Genomic DNA, 20,079 nt, shown 5'->3' with positions numbered 1-20,079 from the left:
AAAGTGAAGAGGAACGTCTGAGGCCAGAAAGGAGAGCTGAAGGAGTGTGGGAAGTTTCTCCTTTTTCCTTTAGAGAGGAATGTCAGGGCAGGGAAAAGTTGGAATCTACGACGGGACTTTTTGAATGGAGACGTCTTTGTGGAAATGAATTGTATGCGCTGGATGTGCAACAGAGAGAGAGAGAGAGAGAGAGAGAGAGAGAGAGAGAGAGAGAGAGAGTTAAAGGTATTTTTTAAAGTTTTCTAAGTATGGTTTTTTGTTAGTTATCAAAGGAGTAAAAATAATGAGTGAAATGCCAGGAGAGAGAGAGAAAGACGGAAATAGAGAGAGAGAGAGAGAGAGAGAGAGAGAGAGAGAGAGAGAGAGTTAAAGGTATTTTTTTAAGTATGGTTTTTTGTTAGTTATCAAAGGAGTAAAAATAGTGAAAGACCATGGAGAGAGAGAAAGAGAGAGATAAGGAAGACATTCAAGATGTAGTAATTTTTTCCGAGTTATTTGAGGAGTAACAACAATGAAAGGCAAAGTTGAGAGAGAGAGAGAGAGAGAGAGAGAGAGAGAGAGAGAGAATGTGAAAGAAGTTCAGGGTATTTTCAAGGCATAGTTTTCATAAGTCAGGTTATTTGAATAGTAAAAAAATGAAAGGTCAGAGAGAGAGAGAGAGAGAGAGAGAATGTGAAAGAAGTTCAAGGTATCTTCTAGGCAAAGTTTTTATAAGTTATTTGAGGAGTAAAAAAAGTGAAATGTCAGAGAGAGAGAGAGAGAGAGAGAGAGAGGAGAGAGAGAGAGAGAGAGAGAAGTATTTTTTTAGGCATGTTGTTTATAAGTTATTTGAGGAGTAAAAAAAGTGAAAGGTCAGGGAGAGAGAGAGAGAGAAAAGAAGAAGTTAAGCGTATCTTTCTGTAACTATGATTTCTGGAAGTTCTTTCAGGAGTAAAAACATACTTACTGCTTGACATTTCCTAAACCCAAAAATAAAGCTGTACCGTCGACAGACATTTTAGGAGAATAAATACCATTATTTCTTTTACTTTGTGTAATTTTATTTCAGTTTCTGACATGCATCTAATAACGACATTCTATGATGTTAGAACTGTTAAGATAACTAGGTATTATTATCATCTTAGCCGTTGAGGTTGGCTATATAGGGGGTTTCGTGAATGCAAGCGTCCGCGTTGGGCGGTAGGATTGGTTACGTTGTGTTATTGGAAATCATCTTGAAAATTTCCGTTGATGTTGATTGAATATTATGCTCAAAAGAATTTTTTTTTTTTTTCCATGGTTCATGGCGGAGAGAGAGAGAGAGAGAGAGGCAGAGAGAGAGAGAGAGAGAGAGAGAGAGAGAGAGAGAGAGAAAATAAATACTTTTCATGCTTGAGAAAAGGGTAGTGTTTTATGTATATATATATATATATATATATATATATATATATATATATATGTATATATGTATATATATATATATGTTTATATATGTATATGTATATATATATGTATATATAAATGTATATGTGTGCGTCTTTGTACGTATGTATGCTTTAAATATGATAATATAATATATATATATATATATAATATATATATATATATATATACATATATATGTGTGTGTGTGTGTGTGTGTGTGTGTGTTTGTCTTTGTATGTTTGTATGAATACACACATATATTACGTATGTATGTATGTATAGATAGGTAGATAGATAGATAATTAACATAAATATAAAGTTCCCATGGAACCCAACACCTATACATGAGTCAACCTCAAAAGCCTTGGGAGTGGAGTTGTCACCCAGCGAGTGAAACAGGGAGGACATTGTACCCTCCATTTATCATCTGAGACTGAACACAACGAGGACCACCGCCAACAGGGTCATCAGGTCTTGACCTCGCAGCGCCGTGGACAGGTCATGGTGCATGGCTCGGGGCTCCTCGTCTGGAACGAAAGAAAGAAAGAAAGGTTGACCTTGGTTGAATCTCTCCTAGGGTTAAGTCATGGAGGTTATGAGACGTTATAAGGCGTAAGTTTTGTAAGGAGGTTATAAGTTTGTTATAAGGTCTATAAGGAGGTTATATGTGGGCTATAAGTTATATAAGGAGGTTATAATTTGTGTATAATGTATGTAAGGAGGTTATAAGTGGGTTATAAGTTATATAAAGAGGTTATAAGTGGGATATAAGTTATAAGAGAATATGAGTTATATAAGGAGGTTATAAGTTGGTTATAAGGTATATAAGGAGGTTATAAGAGGTTATAAGTTGGTTATAAGGCATATAAGGAGGTTATATGAGTTTATAGGTAAGTTATAAGTTAGAAGTTCTGTAAGGAAGTTATAAGTTGGTTATAAGGTATATAAGGAGAAATAAGTTGGTTATAAGGAGGTTATAAGTACGTTGTTAGTTATGTTATATAAGGAGGTTATAATTTTGTTATGTTATATGAGGTGGTTATAAGTATGTTGTTAGTTATGTTATATAAGTAGGTTATAATTTGGTTATAAGTGATATAAGGAGGTTATAATTTAGTTACCTATATGTTATATAATGAGGTTAAAAGTACGTTGTTGGTTATGTTATATAAGGTGGTTTTAAGTAGGTTATAAGTTATAAATTATATTGGGAGGTTATACTTAGTACGTTTTAGCTTATAAGTTATGCAAGGAATTGTAAATCGGCCATAAGTTAAAAGTTATATAAGGACGTTGTAAGAAGTTTATAAGTTACAAGTTGTAGAAGGAGGCTGTAAGTTATAAGTTATAAAAGTAGGTTATAAGTTACAATTTATAGGAGGTTATAAGTGACAAGTTGTAGAAGGAAGTTATAAGTGACATGTTGCAGAAGAAAGTTATAAGTTATAAAAGGAGGTTATAAGTTATGAGTTATAGAAGGAGGTTATAAGTTACGAGTTATAAAGGGAGGTTATAAGTTATAAGTTAAAAAAAGGTTATAAGTTACAAGTAATAGAAGGAGGTTATAAGTAGCAAGTTGTAGAAGGAGGTTATAAGTTACAGGTTATGAAAGGTTACAGGTTTCAAGTTGTAGAAGGAGGTTATAAGTTACAAGTTATAGAAGAAGGTTATAAGTAGGAATAGGTTTAAGGGATAAGGTTCATTGCAGCGTTCCTTCGCTCCCCAGCTGCAACTCCTTTCAGTCCTTTTACTGTCCCTCCATTCATATTCTCTCTCTCCCATCTCGCTATCCAGCCTCTTTTTAACATTTGTCTCATAGTGCAACTGCGAAGTGTCCCTCCTGTTACACCCTTCAAACCCTTCTACTTCCAATTTCCGTTTCAGAGCTGAATGACCTCATAGGCCTCAGCGGGTGGCCTTTGGCCTAAATTCTATATTCCATTGTGTGTCCCTAAGAATACAAACAGCAGTTCCCAGGGATTAAAATAAGCAGATCCTCTCATAATCGGGAGATAAAAATGCGTTAAATCTCTTAATTCCCTCACACTTCATCTGAGGTGTTTTTTTTGCCCCATTTCAAGGGTTTTATAAAACGCACATCTACAGCTTTTTAGATCACTGTAGTTTATGTAACGGCAGTTTAGATTCAGGGTTTGGGTTTTCGTAGCGTGTGTCTTACGGGGTATGGATATATACATACGTATATATCTATACATATACTATATACAAATATAACATTATAATGTATATATCATATATACTATATATGAATATATACATTTATATATACATATGTATGTATATATATATATTATATATATATATATATATGTATATATATATTATATTAAGGCTTAGTTTGACACTATTTGACTCAATAGCCCGAAAGAATTTTATAATTTTCACTTACTCCGGGACTCCGGGAGTAAGCCTACATACTACTTAGTTCTTGTTCTTGTTCTTTTGTGGGAGTGTAGGAAATTTCTATGGACGAGCCTAAAAGGTCTGAAAAGGTTGTTTTGCATTGAGTTAAAGATACAGGAATTTTAGGATAGGATATTTACAGAGGAAATTTCTTCGTAGATTTCAGGCTCACTAGGCGTCGCGGCTCTTAATCATCCCTCTGCAATGCCTTTTCGTAAACAACTAGCGGAAGTGGTCATGAGCATTGCAAGCAAAGTCAAAGCACAAACGCTTTAGCTTCCCGTCACCTCATCACAAGCATTTTATCTTCAGTGTCCGCAGAATAAGCTCAAATAAGCGTCATGATTTTGCATTCCGTATCACTGTCCGTCTACGGAACGCAGCAGGAATGCCAGTAGAAATGCTTGCATGCAACTGCAAGTAGAACTGCTTGTATGCACACTCCAAGCGAATCAGTACGCAGAGGCGAGTTGCGTGTACCCAAAACAGTGAAGTGTTCTTTATTTTTTTTTTTTTTTTTTTTTTTTTTGTTTTTTTTTTTGTTTTTTTTTTTTCCGGGTCCCCTAATGAGTTTCAAAGGAATTCAGAATCGGGAGATCAAACAGCAATGGTTCAGTTTGCTCTTTCTTGATTGCCAATGGGACGGCAAACAGAAGATCGATAGACAGGGAGAGCGGTAATTCCCTCTTTGTTCCAAAGCGATGCTGCGAATGAAAATTTAAAAAAAAAGTAAACAAAGAAAAATAAATTTATGCAGGAATTTTCCTGCCTCATTTCTTGACTGAACAAAAAAAACTTTTTCCGGTGTTCTCCTCCAGGTTCCCTTTCTTTTTTTTTTCTCTTTTTTTTTTTCTCCCGGTGACTGAAGAAATGAAGTTCATGCTTGATTTGTCCCTCACTTCCCTCGGGTTGATTTGCAAATGCCATGCAATTCGGATTCTCCATTTCAGACAACTCTGATGAAGGCTTCCATCAGCAAAGGACAATGCATACTTCATTGTTGCATTGCAATGTTCAGTTATGCTATTTTTTGTAATAAGAGTTTTACTGAAAAGTATTCATACACTTTTTTGCTTTGTTTTGTTTATATCAGTATACTTTATAATAGGTTTTTATAAGCTAACTGTTTATGAAATTGCGAAAAGTATTCATAAATATATATATTTTTTATTTTGTTAATCTTAAAATAAACGCCACGCATGATGTATTATAATCTATTGTGAATGTTATTGTGAAAATTACTCATTCACATTTGTTAAAATTTTGTCAATAAATACATTTGACCTTTTGTCAACTAATTGTTCATGAAAACTATTGTTGAATGGTAACTGAAATCGCCCGAGCTTTTCACTGACTTCACAGGTGTTCTGTACTTGGTGGGGAAATCATTTTCCTTTATGCATTCAGGTCTGTACCTAATTCTGAAACAAGGAATATGAGAGAGAAAAAGATGTTACGTAAAATACACGGTTTATATTTGCAGATCATCGTCTGTAGCCAGCTCTGGTCTTACAATCTCTGAACCAACAACACACTTTCAGAAATAAACGCAAGATACAAATACGCGTCATATTCCAGTTTGTGACCTTGTGTGTTCATATCTCCCAAAATATCATTTTGTTACAAACCGCGTTTTAGGAACGGATTTTTAGTCATTTCAGCGAATTCTTTTCATTTACGGTTTTGCCCGACTCATTTCCCCCAATTGCATTTCACAATTGCCATCTGTTAGTGCATTTGTTTTCGGTATGGGCGATTTTGCACGCATAATCTCGTTTGGCGTCATAAAGTTTTTTTTTTTTTTTTTTTTTCTTTTTTTTTTTTTTTTTTTTTTTTTTTTTTTTTTTACGACAGCAAAACGAAAATTCACGATTGGCTGTTATCGGTTTGAAGAAATTCATTTTGGTCTAAAAGGGTAAATTAATCTGAAATTTCTGTCTTTTGATTTATCAGTGAAGTGCATCGTATTTTTCTGCTTTCCGAAGATACGGAGGAGAGAGACGAGAGGAGAGAGAGAGAGAAGAGAAGAAAGAGGAGAAGAGAGAGAGAGAGAGAGAGAGAGAGAGAGTCAAGAAAAAGGAATTGAAAGGAGCAAGATTTTGAATTCTCTAAAATAAGCAAAGTTTTGAATTCTCTCGAGATTGTAATGATTATGGATGATGAAACTCCCAAACTGGATGGTGATGCAGGGAGGTGTTTCTCAAATACTCGGCAAGCTTGATTTTTGTACATTTGTTTATTTATGAACACTTGTGTATAATTTTTAATTTTACATTTTTACCTGTTCATGGAGCACAGTTAAAAGTATGTAGAGATACTTTTAACAAAGTCACATTCTCTCTCTCTCTCTCTCTCTCTCTCCTCTCTCTCTCTCTCTCTCTCTCTCTCTCTCACACACACACACACACAGTGAACTATAGTAGATTCACATGAACCGTGCATTTGATGTCTAGGCCCTTCCCTTACGACGCTCCTGATTGGCAGTTGATAAGCCAATCACAGGGCTGGAAACTCTCAGTCTCTCTCTCGATAGTTCACATAAGCAGGATGTAAGTTCCACCTCTCCTAAAAGACGTATACCTATGAGAGATGAAACATACATCCTGCCTATGTGAACTCTCGAGAGAGAGTTTCCAGCCCTGTGATTGGCTTATCAACAGCCAATCAGGAGCGTCGTATGGGACTGGCCTAGACATCAAATGCACGACTGATGTGAATCTACTATAGGTTGAATGCAATTAATTAATGAAATGTTAGTATAATAATGCGTTTTCTTTCTTTTCTCATTGACGTTCAATATTATTATTATTATTATTATTATTATTATTATTATTATTATTATTATTATTATTATTATTATTATTATTATTTTATTATATTGGATTTTCCTACGGACCCTTTGATCAGAGTCTACCGTTTACCGTTTTATCTAAACCTAAAACCCAAGTTCGAATCCTTGCCAGGGCAGATGGTTTATTTCAGTTATAATTCTCCTTGGATGTGAATTATTTCCTACGTAATGAGGTTGAATATATATATAGAAATATATATATATATATATATATATATATATATATATATATATATATATATATATACATACATACATATATGTGTGTATACATGTGTGTGTGTTTGAGAGAGAGAGAGTATCTAGTATTACCTTCCCCAAAAGGACAGACTACACGAATGGCAGATTACTATGTAGTAGATCAAGGCTCGCTATCAAAACAAGATGCAAAGGTCGGGGGTCATTCTTCTCTTTGTGCCGCCTTCTAAAGAAGTCAAAGAGAGAGAGAGAGAGAGAGAGAGAGAGAGAGAGAGAGAGAGAGACCTTTGTCAGTGACAAGCGCTTGTTTGTCAAGGGTCCAGAAACCAAGAAAACCGAGGGGCGTCGGTGAAGAAGTGTTTCGTGGACTTTGTATCGCGAAATTGCTTCATATCCTTTTCCCGAAAGTCCTTTTGGCAGTCCTTTTTGAAAGGCCTTTTCTAAAGTCTTCATTCTATTGAACGTGGAACACCTTGGCTCCTGACGCCTTCTGGAATCACCTGCTTTCCATTTAGATATAAAACTATGTGTATATTACTTTAATCAGCAGAGGTTAAATTTTAAACAAATATTTTATGTATATTTTAATCCAATGCACATTGTAAGAATACCCACTGTAATATTGTGGAATAAAGGTATTATTATTATTATTATTATTATTATTATTATTATTATTATTATTATTATTATTATTATTATTATTATTATTATCTTTTACCTAGCGCAAGTGTGCGAAAAGTCTGCCTCTTTATAGGAAAGGAATGAATTATAATAAAATTTCGGCCAAGGACTGGGACCTATGAGGTTATTCAGAGCTGAAAGGGAAATTGAGAATAGAAAGGTTTGTATAATTGTAACAGGAGGAACACCTCGTAGCTGCTCTATGAAACATTTGTTAGGAGAGGCTTGGGGAAAAGTAAGATGGGAGAAAGGGAGAATGAACAGAGGTTCTGAAGAGCAATTAAAAGAGGTTGCAGGACGCTGCAAAGAACCTTGAGTAAAGCCTACGGTATATTGCATGAGGTACACTGACGGCATTGCTAGCTACCCCGTGGGGTTGACATTTTTTTTTCATGGGTGACGCTCGAAAGCATAGAGGAAAAGACAAGATATAATGCAAAAGATAAATAAATAAATGAATAAATAAAGTTAAAAATGTCCCGAAGAAATCGAGTTTCCTGTACATCGTATAATCAAGGCCACCGAAAATAGATCTATTTTCCAGTGGTTTCGGTTAATGCTGTATGAGCCGCGGACCACGAAACTTTAACCACGGCCCGGGGGTGGCTTGACCTATATCGTTGCCAGACGCATGATTATGGCTAGTTTTAACCTTAAATAAAACGGAAACTACTGAGGTTAGAGGGCTACAATTTGGTATGCTTGATGATTGGAGAGTGGATGATATACATACCAATTTACAGCCCTCTAGCCTCAGCAGTTTTTAAGATCTGAGGACGGAGAGAAAAAGTGCCGACGGACAAACAAAGCCGGCACAAGAGTTTTCTTCTTAGAAAACTAGAAAGAAGACGAAGAGATAATTTTATGGCAGACTTGGCCATCCCCCGTGGCATTGCATTTGCTCAATGTCCCGTTAAGCTATGAAAAATTATTTCCTTTTTATATCGGGCGTACGCACGCACGCAGGTACTAGGTAGGTACACGTGGAGTTATAATTCTTCGCGGGGGCAGCGCGCCCGCTGACAGGTAAATTGATGGCCGGTTCAAATAGGAAGAACCTCTAATTCTTGCTTTATCTCCCTTCCCCTTATTTTTCCCTATTTTTCCTTGTTTCTTTCGAGGTGCAATGAGATTACTCCACCCAGGTCTCCTTTGTGAGTCTTCTCCTCACGAGAATTGGATGGAAAATGATGAGGTAGAGGCTCTGGCCAATTTAGAATTTTGGATAGGAAGATTATGAGAATTAACTTGACTTCTGTCATCTCTGCCTGTCGTCGGGTACTCTGGTCCTTTGAAGCTGCACATTTCACCGTTTGTTTGGTAGATTGGAATATTTCGTGTTTTATAGAAACGACCTATGTACTGCCTAAGTATTAATATGCATGTATATATTATGTGCATACATATATGTAGCTATATATAGATATATATATATATATATATATATATATATATATATATATATATATTTTATATCGTTAATCAACACTCAATCACGTGTGATACCGAAATAAATCTCTGACTCACATAAGGATCGAACCCGGGTATTTCAGTTGTGGCTAAATCGGTAGCTCCCTTGCCTTTCAGCTGAAAGAACTGGGTTCAGTCTCGATGTGAGTTCGAAATTTATATATATATATATATATTATATATATATATATATATATATATATATATATATATATATATATATATATATATATATATATATATATATATGTGATATATATATATATGTGTGTGTGTGTGTGTGTGTGTGTGTGTCTGTGTGTATATATATTTATATGTATGGGATATCCTTTCCTATAGGTCCTTTGTTTTCATAAATGTCACCGATCAATGTAAAATTTCACAAAAGTGAATCTCCTTAATCACGGTAGTAAAAATGGACTTATGAAATAAAAAGGTGATAATTATTTCCATTGTTATATCATGTAGCTCAAAGCAGTATTAGATTGTGATAGATGTTTCATCAGAACGGGTTTTGCATTAGATTGAAGCTTTAGTATTTTAGCTATTAGTTCTTAGGTCCAGGCCACCTGAGTTTGCAAATGCTTTTTGCCGTCATTTTATTTGTTTTATCAATTGTAGCTTTTTCAGAAGGATAACACTTTTTTTGTAAGTAGATATATCAAATATTATAGCAATAATTCTTGTTATTTAATATATTAGAGGACATTAATGGTAAATACCTTTGCTAACGTTACCACACTAAACGTTTTCGTATCAAGCTGTTACCTAGTCACATTAGCCTTTTCAAAATACCTCAGTATGGATCAAAGAGAGAGAGAGAGAGAGAGAGAGAGAGAGAGAGAGAGAGAGAGAGAGAGAGAGAATACTATAATTCTATGTCTTTTAGCATATCATGTAATAGCTTCCTTTTTTGCTGTTTGATAGGTGTTAAAATGTTTGGATTTTTCAGGATGAACGGAAATGCACAATATCATTATAGGAGAGAGAGAGAGGAGAAGAGAGAGGAGGAGGAAAGACGAGAGAGAGAGAGAGAGAGAGAGAGAGAGAGAGAGAGTTTTCAAAGATAATGATGCATTAATTTGCTTATTTTACAGAATTTTAATTCACAAGCGAATTACATCCTTTAACTGTAGAGCCATAGTTACATGCCAAGAAACAACTGACCAGTTTCTGCTGCTTATATCTAAAAAACAAAAATCATTTGTAAATAAAGGTTGATTGTTTACCTTGCAAGACGTACACAACTACCGCAGCCGGTGGCAGACCCGACGGTCGGCAGGTGTAGTTTCCCGAGTCGCCGCTGGTGACGCTACTGAGTTCCAGCACAGACGAGGCTGCGAGGCCATCTTGACTCTCGTAAAGGCTCACGCCTCCCCTGTGGATCGAAGCGGACAAGTGATTCGTTAGATTTCAGAAAAATAAGTTTTTTTTATTATTATTATTATTTTTTTTTAAGTATTGAATCAGGAGTGAATGAAGACGGACGAGTGCTTCGTTAAGTTTGAGAAAGTTTTATTTTTTACTTTTTATTTTTATTTTTCAAGTTTAAATATTGAATTAGGAGTGATTTGGTACAGTTTTATGTGAGATAATGTTGGTTATTTTAAAAGGGGTTTTCATATGAGAGAGAGAGAGAGAGAGAGAGAGAGAGAGAGAGAGAGAGAGAGAGAGAGAGAGAGAGAGAATATTGCCTTAATACCATGCCATTAAGAAACAATAGAAATGAGACTGAGATTTTTTCTACAAATACAGAGAGAGAGAGAGAGAGAGAGAGAGAGATTGCCTTAATACCATGCCATTAAGAAACAATAGCAATGAGACTGAGATTTATTTTACAATTACAGAGAGAGAGAGAGAGAGATAACAGATTGCCCTAGTACCATACCATGAAGAAACAATAGAAATAAGTTTTTTCTACAGAGAGAGAGAGAGGGAGAGATCGACCATACACCCTCCAAAAAACAGCAAGTAAGATTGGGTCAACATGCAACACATGCAAAGACCAGGTCAGACCGGACCAGCCATGAGCCCCAGAGCAGCCATTCTGCCAGGCTGCCTTCCTTCGCAACCCCAATAAAAGCCCCCAAATTATAGTCATGCCCTGACAGCGTGTCGCGGGCCCCTGCGCGCCTTTTTACGGAACTTAATCCAATTACGTAGCTTCATAAACAGAGACGAGAGCCACAGAGGGAAGAAGGGAAGGAAAGAGGGTGGGGGAGGGAGTCTTCTTCACTTGGTAGTAGACTCGGCGTACAATTAATTAAATGACTTTCTGCTCAAGGTGGTAAAAGAAGGGATCTTTCTTTCTCTCGTATCTGAAGTCGGCACTGGGACGCTTGGTCATATTTTGTCACACCTGGGAAGACTTCTCTCTCTCTCTCTCTCACACACACACACACACATCTGTGAAGACTTCTCTCTCTCTCTCTCTCTCTCTCTCTCTCTCTCTCTCTCTCTCTCTCTCTCTCTCACACACACATCTGGGAAGACTTCTCTCCCCTTCTCTCTCTCACCCGGGAAGACTTTCTCTCTCTCTCTCTCTCTCTCTCTCTCATACATACATACACATACGCACCTGGGAAGACTTTGCTCTCTCTCTCTCTCTCTCTCTCTCTCTCTCTCTATTTATTTTTTAACTTGTGCGTTTTGGATTCGAAGGAATTTGGCAACAGTAGCTGTAGATATTGAAGATCAAGATTTAACATATCTTACTCTGATTTTGGCCTTGGAAATATTTATTTAATAAGTGATGTTAGTATGGCCATTTTTTATATGTACGTTTTGCTACAAAGGACATTGGCAACAGTTGCTGTAGATGTTAAATATCGATATTTAACATCTACTCTGATATTGACTTTGGAGTTCATTCAGTAAATGATGTTCTAAGTATTAATAGTAGCAGCATCAGCTGTAGTCCTAGTAATAGTGGGTTTTCTCTGAATGAGTCTACGTAGCAAATCCCTCAGTCTTAATTATTCAGTTAATGATATTGTCCAGTGAAAAATAACTGGCATTGTGAACAGAAACAAACGCATTGCTAAATACAAAGTTAATCCTCTTATAACGATCCCTTATGATGAAAACACTTGTATGTCAATAAAAGCATTGTAAACATAAAGTTTGTGTACACCGTTATTATTATTATTATTATTATTATTATTATTATTATTATTATTATTATTATTATTATTATTATTCCAGGAGAATGCATGCATCCTGTGTAATTTTGCATGCTATTTTATTATTATTATTATTATTATTATTATTATTATTATTATTATTATTATTATTATTGTTGTTGTTGTTGTTGTTGTTGTTGTTGTTGTTGATGTAACTTCAGGAAGGTGTATATCTCGTGTATATTAACAATGTGGTACGAAGAGAAAAAAGAAAAAAAATAATAAAGAGTTCGTCACGCCAATTAAACACTAATTAGAAAACTTGAATGATAATAACGATGGAGACGAATTACCGAAGCCTCATTACGCTATTACCAGTCATTAATCGTAAGAGAGCGATCTTGGGGAGAAATATAAGTTATGGATATATACGAAGAATATATAAATTTTCTCAGAGAATATTATGGGTAGATTTTACTGGAGAAATGGGAATATGGAAATATACGAAAAATCCTCATATTTTTCTCAAGGAGTATCTTATCTATAAATTCATAAATTCTGCTTTTGATTTTGTAAATGAAAAGAATCAGTGTTTTCAATCATTTCTGATTAATATTGCCAAACAAGCACGGTTACTAGTTCTCTCTCTCTCTCTCTCTCTCTCTCTCTCTCTCTCTCTCTCTCTCTCTCTCTCTCATACCTATTTAAATTTTTTAGAGCAATTGCAGTTAGCTATTTCATGTAAATAGTGCTAATTATACATAAATATATTATATATATATATATATATATATATATATATATATATATATATATAATATATATATGAGAGAGAGAGAGAGAGAGAGAGAGAGGGAGAGAGAGAGAGAGAGGGAGGCATATTATTAAACTCTGTATTCACATACTATTTTCAACCGAATACTCGAAAATAAAAAAACCAGAAAAAGCCAGAAAATGCAATATGCGCGCCACCTTTGAGAACTCTTTAGTAAAACAATATGCAGCGTTTTATGATAATTTCCGCTATTTAATCACGGTGGCCAGGTTCATTCCATTATGACGCACGTGAAAAACCGGATTAATTCTTGAGGTAACAAAAGGGAAAGTAAAATTGTGTTAACCTGTGCATCTATTTTTTGAGGGAAATGAGAAGTTGATTTAATTGGTCGGGTATTTACGCACACGCGCGCACCGTTATCCTATGTATATATATATATATATATATATTTTATATAATATATATATATAAAATATTATATATTAAATTATATATTTTTTAAAATGCTTATGGGGGGACCCCACTATATAGTATATACTTATAAAATGGATATATATTCATAGTACCACTAATACTATATATTATACATATATATGTATAATATATATATATATATTACATTATATTTATATTATATATACATAAAATAATAAAAATTATATATATAATATATTATATATATATATATATATATATATACATATATTTATGATGCATATATATATATATATATATATATATATATATATATATATATATACATATAGTACATTAGTATATACGTATATTAAATATGTATATGTATACATACATTCATATATGTATATATATATTTATTCATTTATATTCACACACATGACGGTTATAGTGTGTCAGTGTGTGTGTGTATGACTGCGTTTCCAGGTAGACCCATAAATTAATACATAATAAACAGATAAGACAACTAGACTTGTACATCATAAACATAAGACAAAATAAATAGCTCTATAAATAGACGAATAGAACAGATAGATCCATTAATAGACAGACAGACCGACAGGGCTTTTATTCTGGAAAAAAAAAAAAACTGGAAATGAAGCCATATCAGGATTCCCCTTTCCTTACCTGTCGCTTTGCATGTCGATTTGGACGTCGCCATGTAACCAGACGACAGGGCCCGACGGGATGGGGGGTGCTGTCACGTGACACGTCAGGAGGAGCCTGGAACCAGCCTCCAGGTACACTTCGGAGGGTCCGGCGATCACCGTGCTGCCCTCTGTCGGGTTGGAGACAAAGCGAGTTGTTTGGGGTGTACGTGTGGTTGTCTTCATATATATATATATATATATATATAATATATATATATATATATATATATATATATATATGAAAAGGCAAATGCCACGAAGGGAAAGTGAAACAACGTGGTAGTTGCTAGGCCTTTAGACACTTGGTCCTTACTAGCAGACTGATAAGAAGGAAAGTCTCGAGGGGCGCCCATCAAGCATTTCATTGTTTCACTTTTCCTTCGTGACATTTTGCATTTATTTATACATAAAAAATACATATGTATATATATACACACATATATTATATATATATATATATATATATATATATATATAATATATATATGATATATATAGATATTAGACATATAGTTAATTGTACTTACGCACACATACTGCACGCAAAAACATTATTTTGGCTCAGGTTCTTGAATAAGGTTTTTCCTCTTCACTTACATCTAATTTTTATGATATTTTAACACCTTAAGTTACCCTCATAGTTCTCCTTTTCCCCCGTAAGGAGGTAGTAGTGCCATCAGTGCAACTCATACGGCGCACTGTAGGCATTACTTATGGTTCTTCGCAGCGCCCCTTCGGCCCCTAGCTGCAACCCCTTTCATTCCTTTTACTATACCTCCATTCATAGTCTCTTTCTTCCATCATACTTTCCTCAACCCTCTCATAACAATTGCGATGTTTTCCTCATGTTAATCCTTTAAACCCCTTTTCACTCTGTTTCCCTTTCGACACTGAATGACCTCTTAGGTCCCAGCGCTTGGCATTTGGCTTAAATTTTATATTGCAATCATAACTCTCGTTTCATCTTTTCTTTCTTCTGTTAAGTTTGATTTTTTTATTGGTTGCTTCCACTACTGGCTTCCGAAATCTGGAAGATATATATATATATATATATATATATATATATATATATATATATCTAATAAAAGGAGCCCATAAAAACACCAAAATATAGAGAGAAAAAAGTACTATATTTCAGAGACTGGGCTGTCTCCCCCTTCTTTCCCAGGTAGATGAAGAGGGAAAGGACAGCAGTCTCTGAAATATAGTACTTTTTTTTGCTCTATATTTTGGTTTTTGGTTTTTAGGGGCTCCTTTTATTTAAGTATATATATATATATATATAAATATATATATATATATATATCTATATATATATATATCTAATATTTATAATAAATATATATATATATATAATATTTTATATATTATACTAATAATCCCCATAAAAAATAATAAATGTACACTTCCACTTCTTTAACAATTCCTGTCGCAAAAAACACACTTTCGAATACACCTCAATTTTTTATTCAGCGGGAAAATGCGCAACTGAAAAAAAAAGAAAAAGAGAATGTTTTTGTGATTCAGTCGTAGCTTCGGGTATTCAGTTTGGCTAACAAGCTCGTGCTCCGCCAATGGACGTGATGGTTAATTTGGCCTATCTGTAAACTTCTCTGTATGGGTTTATCTGCTCTCGTCTCTTTTTTTTGACAATGTTAGCCGCTTTAGTCAGTTGTTTTTTTAGGTTTCTTTGTCATTTTGTTTGGAGTCTTATCTCTGTGTATTATCGTTGTGTGTGCTATTGTTATTCAGGTCTCTCTCTCTCTCTCTCTCTCTCTCTCTCCTCGGATTGACCAATAAGTTTTTGAGACATCCTTATCCTTGTAACTCCTTGTAACTCTCTCTCTCTCTCCTCGGATGGAACTAATAAGTCTTTGAGACACCCTAATCCTTGTAACTCTCTCTCTCTCTCTCTCTCTCTCCTCGGATGGACTAATAAGTCTTTAAAAGCATCCTAATCCTTGTAACTCTCTCTCTCTCTCTCTCTCTCCTCGGATGGACTAATAAGTCTTTGAGGCATCCTAATCCTTGTAACTCTCTCTCTCTCTCTCTCTCTCTCTCTCTCTCTCATTTTCGTTAACGTCTAATTTTTCTTGTGAATACCTATAAACTCTGTACATGGTTAGTGCTGTCAGTGCACCTCACGTGGTGCTCTGTAGGCAGTGCTAAAAGGGTTTCTTGAAGCGTCCATTTGGCCCCTAACTGCTTCGCCCACCTTTTAGCCTTTTGCCTTACATCCAATCCCGTTTTCTTTCTTCAGTCTTGCTGTCCAACCGCTCCAACTCCCTCTCTTTTCACAGTCTAAATTCTAAATCTATGTATGGATGAAAGTGCCCCAGTGCTTGGCTTTAGAGCCAAATATTCGTAAATCAGATGAAATCAAATACTTGTGAATTGAAATTAGTGTCGAAATCAGATGTCAGTATCGCGATTTAAAACACGAATTTTCTCAAACCAGATGAAATCAAATTCTTATGAAATCAATTAAGTGTCGAAATCAGATGTCAGCATCGTGATTTAAAGCACGAATTTTCTTAAATCAGATGAAATTAAATACTTTTGAAATCAAATTAGCGTCGAAATCAGATGTCAGCATCGTGATTTAAAACCCGAATTTTCTCAAATCAGGTGAAATCAAATACTCCTGAAATCAAGTAAGTGTCGAAATCAGATGCCAGCATCGTGATTTAAAACTCGAATTTTCTAAAATCAAATGAAATCAAATACACAAGAACTCAAATTAGTGTCGAAATTAGATGTCAGCATCGTGATTTAAAACCTGAATGTTCTTAAACCAGATGAAATCAAATACTTATGAAATCAAGTAAGTATCGAAATCAGATGCCAGCATCGTGATTTAAAACACGAATTTTCGAATATCAGATGAAATCAAACACTTGTTAATTCAAATTAGTGTCGAAATCAAATGTCAGCATCGTGATTTAAAACACAAATTTTCTTAAATGAGATGAAATCAAATACATAAGAGTTCAAATTAGTATCGAAATCAGATGTCAGCATCGTGATTTAAAACACGAATTTTCTTAAATCACATGAAATCAATCACTTGTTAATTCAAATTAGTGTCGAAATGAGATGTAAGCATCGTGATTTAAACACGAATTTTCTTAAATCAGATGAAATCAAATGGATATGAAATCAAATAAGTGTCAAAACCAGACTTCCATATTATCATGTAAAACTGAAGCCATACTTACGGTGTACACTGAGGACCAGCTGGTGGGAGATTTTGGGTCTCGTGTTAATCTGGCACTCGTAGGACCCAGCGTCCGACACGCCCACGTCGTGGATCTCCAGGTCCCACGCCCATATGACACCCGTACGCCAAGCGACGACCTGTGAACGGTAGGATTTGACGGGCGTTCAGATGGAGTGATAGGGTTTTCTTTGGGTGGGAAGAATGAGGGAACTTTCTGTTATGACTTTTATTATTATTATTATTATTATTATTTATTTATTATTTTATTATTTATTATTATTTTATTATTCGGGCATAATTTTATTCATTTGGTTGCTCCCCCGTATGGTGGTAATAAACCGTCATTTGCCCCACTCGCGTGGTACACTGTAGGCATTACTTAAGGGTCTTTGCAGCGTCCCTTAGGCCCATAGCGACAACCTCTTCCAATCCTTTTACTGTACCTCCGTTCATATTCTCTTCCTTCCATCCGACTCTTCACCGTCTCTAACAATTGTTTCAAAGTGCAGCTGCCAGTTTTTACTCCTGTTACAACTCTCAAACCTTAACTCTCATACAGCGCTGAATGACCTCGTAGGTCCCAGCCTTTGTCCTTTGGCCTAAATTCTGTATTCTATTCTCCTCTTTTTTATTAATTTTTATTTCAGTCTATTGCTATGGGAAGACCCTAAAAAGGTCTGGCAAAGGTGTTTTGCGTTGAGTTTTAACGATACAGGAATTTTTGGATAGAATATTTATGATTTATTTTTTTAGAATGAAAATATAAAAAATAAATAATGTACATATTAAACAGTACAGAACAATTATTTGGAATAAAACATAGCGTATTTATTTTAAGTTTAGCACGTTTTAATTTATTTGATGTACTGAATTTAGGCTTTGTTTCTGCTCGATTTTGCGTTTCTGTTTATAACTGAGATTATATGAACGTGCTAAATTTGCGTCCTTTTTATTTGATCCTTGTTAGTATAAGTAGTAACAAGTGTGAGTATTAATTACGAAGACCACTTCACGTTAAGTTGGGAATATAACGTTTACAACTTATGCGGGAGGGAAAAATCTTGCACGCGTCCCGAGTACGCTGGAGATCGCATCACGCCTTGCTTTCATTCATCTGGTATTTCAGTGTATTCCTACGAGGCTGTCTGTGTCGCTAAGAGAACTTCATGTACAGTGTATAGAAAAATACATAGTATATTGACTTCAACAACAGGTTTGAAGATTTTTTTTTATTTAAAAAAAATAAAAAAGTAAAGAAATGAGTCATTTATTTGATTTTTTGGATTTATTTGATTTTTAAATTTATTCATTTGTTTATTTTTTATTTGTTAGATGTTTTTTCAATCCTTTTTTTCCTCAAAATGTATTTTATGACAATTACTATTGATTTATCTTTTAGGTTTCCAGTGCTGGCCGAAAGTACGTATGCTCAAATCTCATGCGACTTGACTCCATAGGATTTCGTTCAAAATTCACTAACTGGCAACCTAGCATGCTCCATATTATCTATTATTTCAATGCGGGAACGCGATTATTGCATACAATATGGACATAATATGTTTCATAAGAGTGAAATCTGTCATATATTTCAAAACTGTAAGAAAATGTAATGTGTAGCAAATTTCAGAAAAAACTCTTTCGAACATTTTCAAAACTTTCGTTCACACATCGCTGAAGCATTTGACCAAATGAAGTCGTCATCAAGCCTCAGTTCAAATAGATAAAGAAAACGAAAAAAATTTCATAACATTAATAATGCTTCCAAAGCCAACATAAAATTTGAAATAGTCCTATTTGATTGCTTTTACACGTTAATGCTGAAAAAAAATTTAAATATGTATATACAAAAGTAGAATGCGCCCACCGATATCGACGTGTGAGGGGAGCGTGTGTGACGTATCATTAGTGTCGGTGCAAAACCCCCACCCAGTGTAAACATAAGTAGTCTACACTGAGTAGCGACAATGCAAATTACTTGAAACACTTACTTTATATATTTGGATTTTTTTCATACATAATTAATTGTTTATAATTCTTAAATATTTTAAAAAATATGGCATACTAGCAAATATTCGCAAAATGCAATTATTCATTTTTTTTCAAAGCCAGGATATTGTTCCTAGACCTAGGTGTTAGATTTCTTTAGTTTACAATTAACAGTCACATCTCCCTATTAACAATTTCTGGCCAGAAAGCAAATGAGGTTATCAATACATTCTTGTTCTTCAAGTTACCTTATGAAAGAATAAATTATACACCAAAAGCGAGGAGGACTTTTAAGAAAATAATATTTTAAACCAGTTGAAAAACAAGTGTTCCACACGCCTTGATATTAATACTTATGATATTTCGATTAATAGTCATCTTCTCCATATAATCAAAATCATCATCTTTTATTCCTCATAGAACAGGTAATCTCTACAAATAGAAACATTAGTAACATTACATCTCATAAGGCTTAGATTATTCTTTTAGGCCTATAAATCATTTTGCAACATATAGGCAGCTTAAACGTAGCCTAAAACCTAAAACTTCAAGATTCAAAGAAAACTGGTTGTAATTCATATTCTTATTGTATTCGTCAAAAAACAGATAATCTCTACAAATAAATTTATTAATAACAGATTATATCTCAGAAGGCTTAGATTATTTTTTTAGGCCTATAAAACATTTTGCAACATACAGGCAGCTTACACAGTCGAAAGCTTCAACATTCAAAGAAAACTTGTTTTTAATTCATATTCCTACGTTTGAAAAAATGTTGTTATGGCTGTTGAGCTTATTAGGTTCTACTGTCATACTGC

At 34.6% G+C, this 20,079-nt stretch overlaps 1 protein-coding gene across 1 annotated transcript in view; it reads right to left on the bottom strand.

Annotated features, from left to right (window-relative positions):
- Positions 1-1,618: 1,618 nt before the first annotated feature.
- LOC135210540 (muscle, skeletal receptor tyrosine-protein kinase-like) overlaps positions 1,619-20,079 on the bottom strand; it is a 383,830-nt gene continuing 365,369 nt past the window's right edge. Inside the window, exons 6-9 of the mRNA XM_064243409.1 lie at positions 17,274-17,412; positions 14,033-14,183; positions 10,258-10,406; positions 1,619-1,931 (exon numbers count right to left, since the gene is read on the bottom strand). Coding sequence (XP_064099479.1) covers positions 1,828-1,931; positions 10,258-10,406; positions 14,033-14,183; positions 17,274-17,412 — 543 coding nt within the window. The 3' untranslated portion in view covers positions 1,619-1,827. The remainder of the gene's footprint in view (positions 1,932-10,257; positions 10,407-14,032; positions 14,184-17,273; positions 17,413-20,079) is intronic.

This window comes from Macrobrachium nipponense, chromosome 39 (genome assembly GCF_015104395.2).
Source record: "Macrobrachium nipponense isolate FS-2020 chromosome 39, ASM1510439v2, whole genome shotgun sequence".
In the NCBI taxonomy this organism is placed as follows: Eukaryota; Metazoa; Arthropoda; class Malacostraca; order Decapoda; family Palaemonidae; genus Macrobrachium; species Macrobrachium nipponense.
The sequence above is the reverse complement of the archived record's forward strand: the minus strand, read 5'-3'. Positions and strand labels throughout refer to the sequence as shown.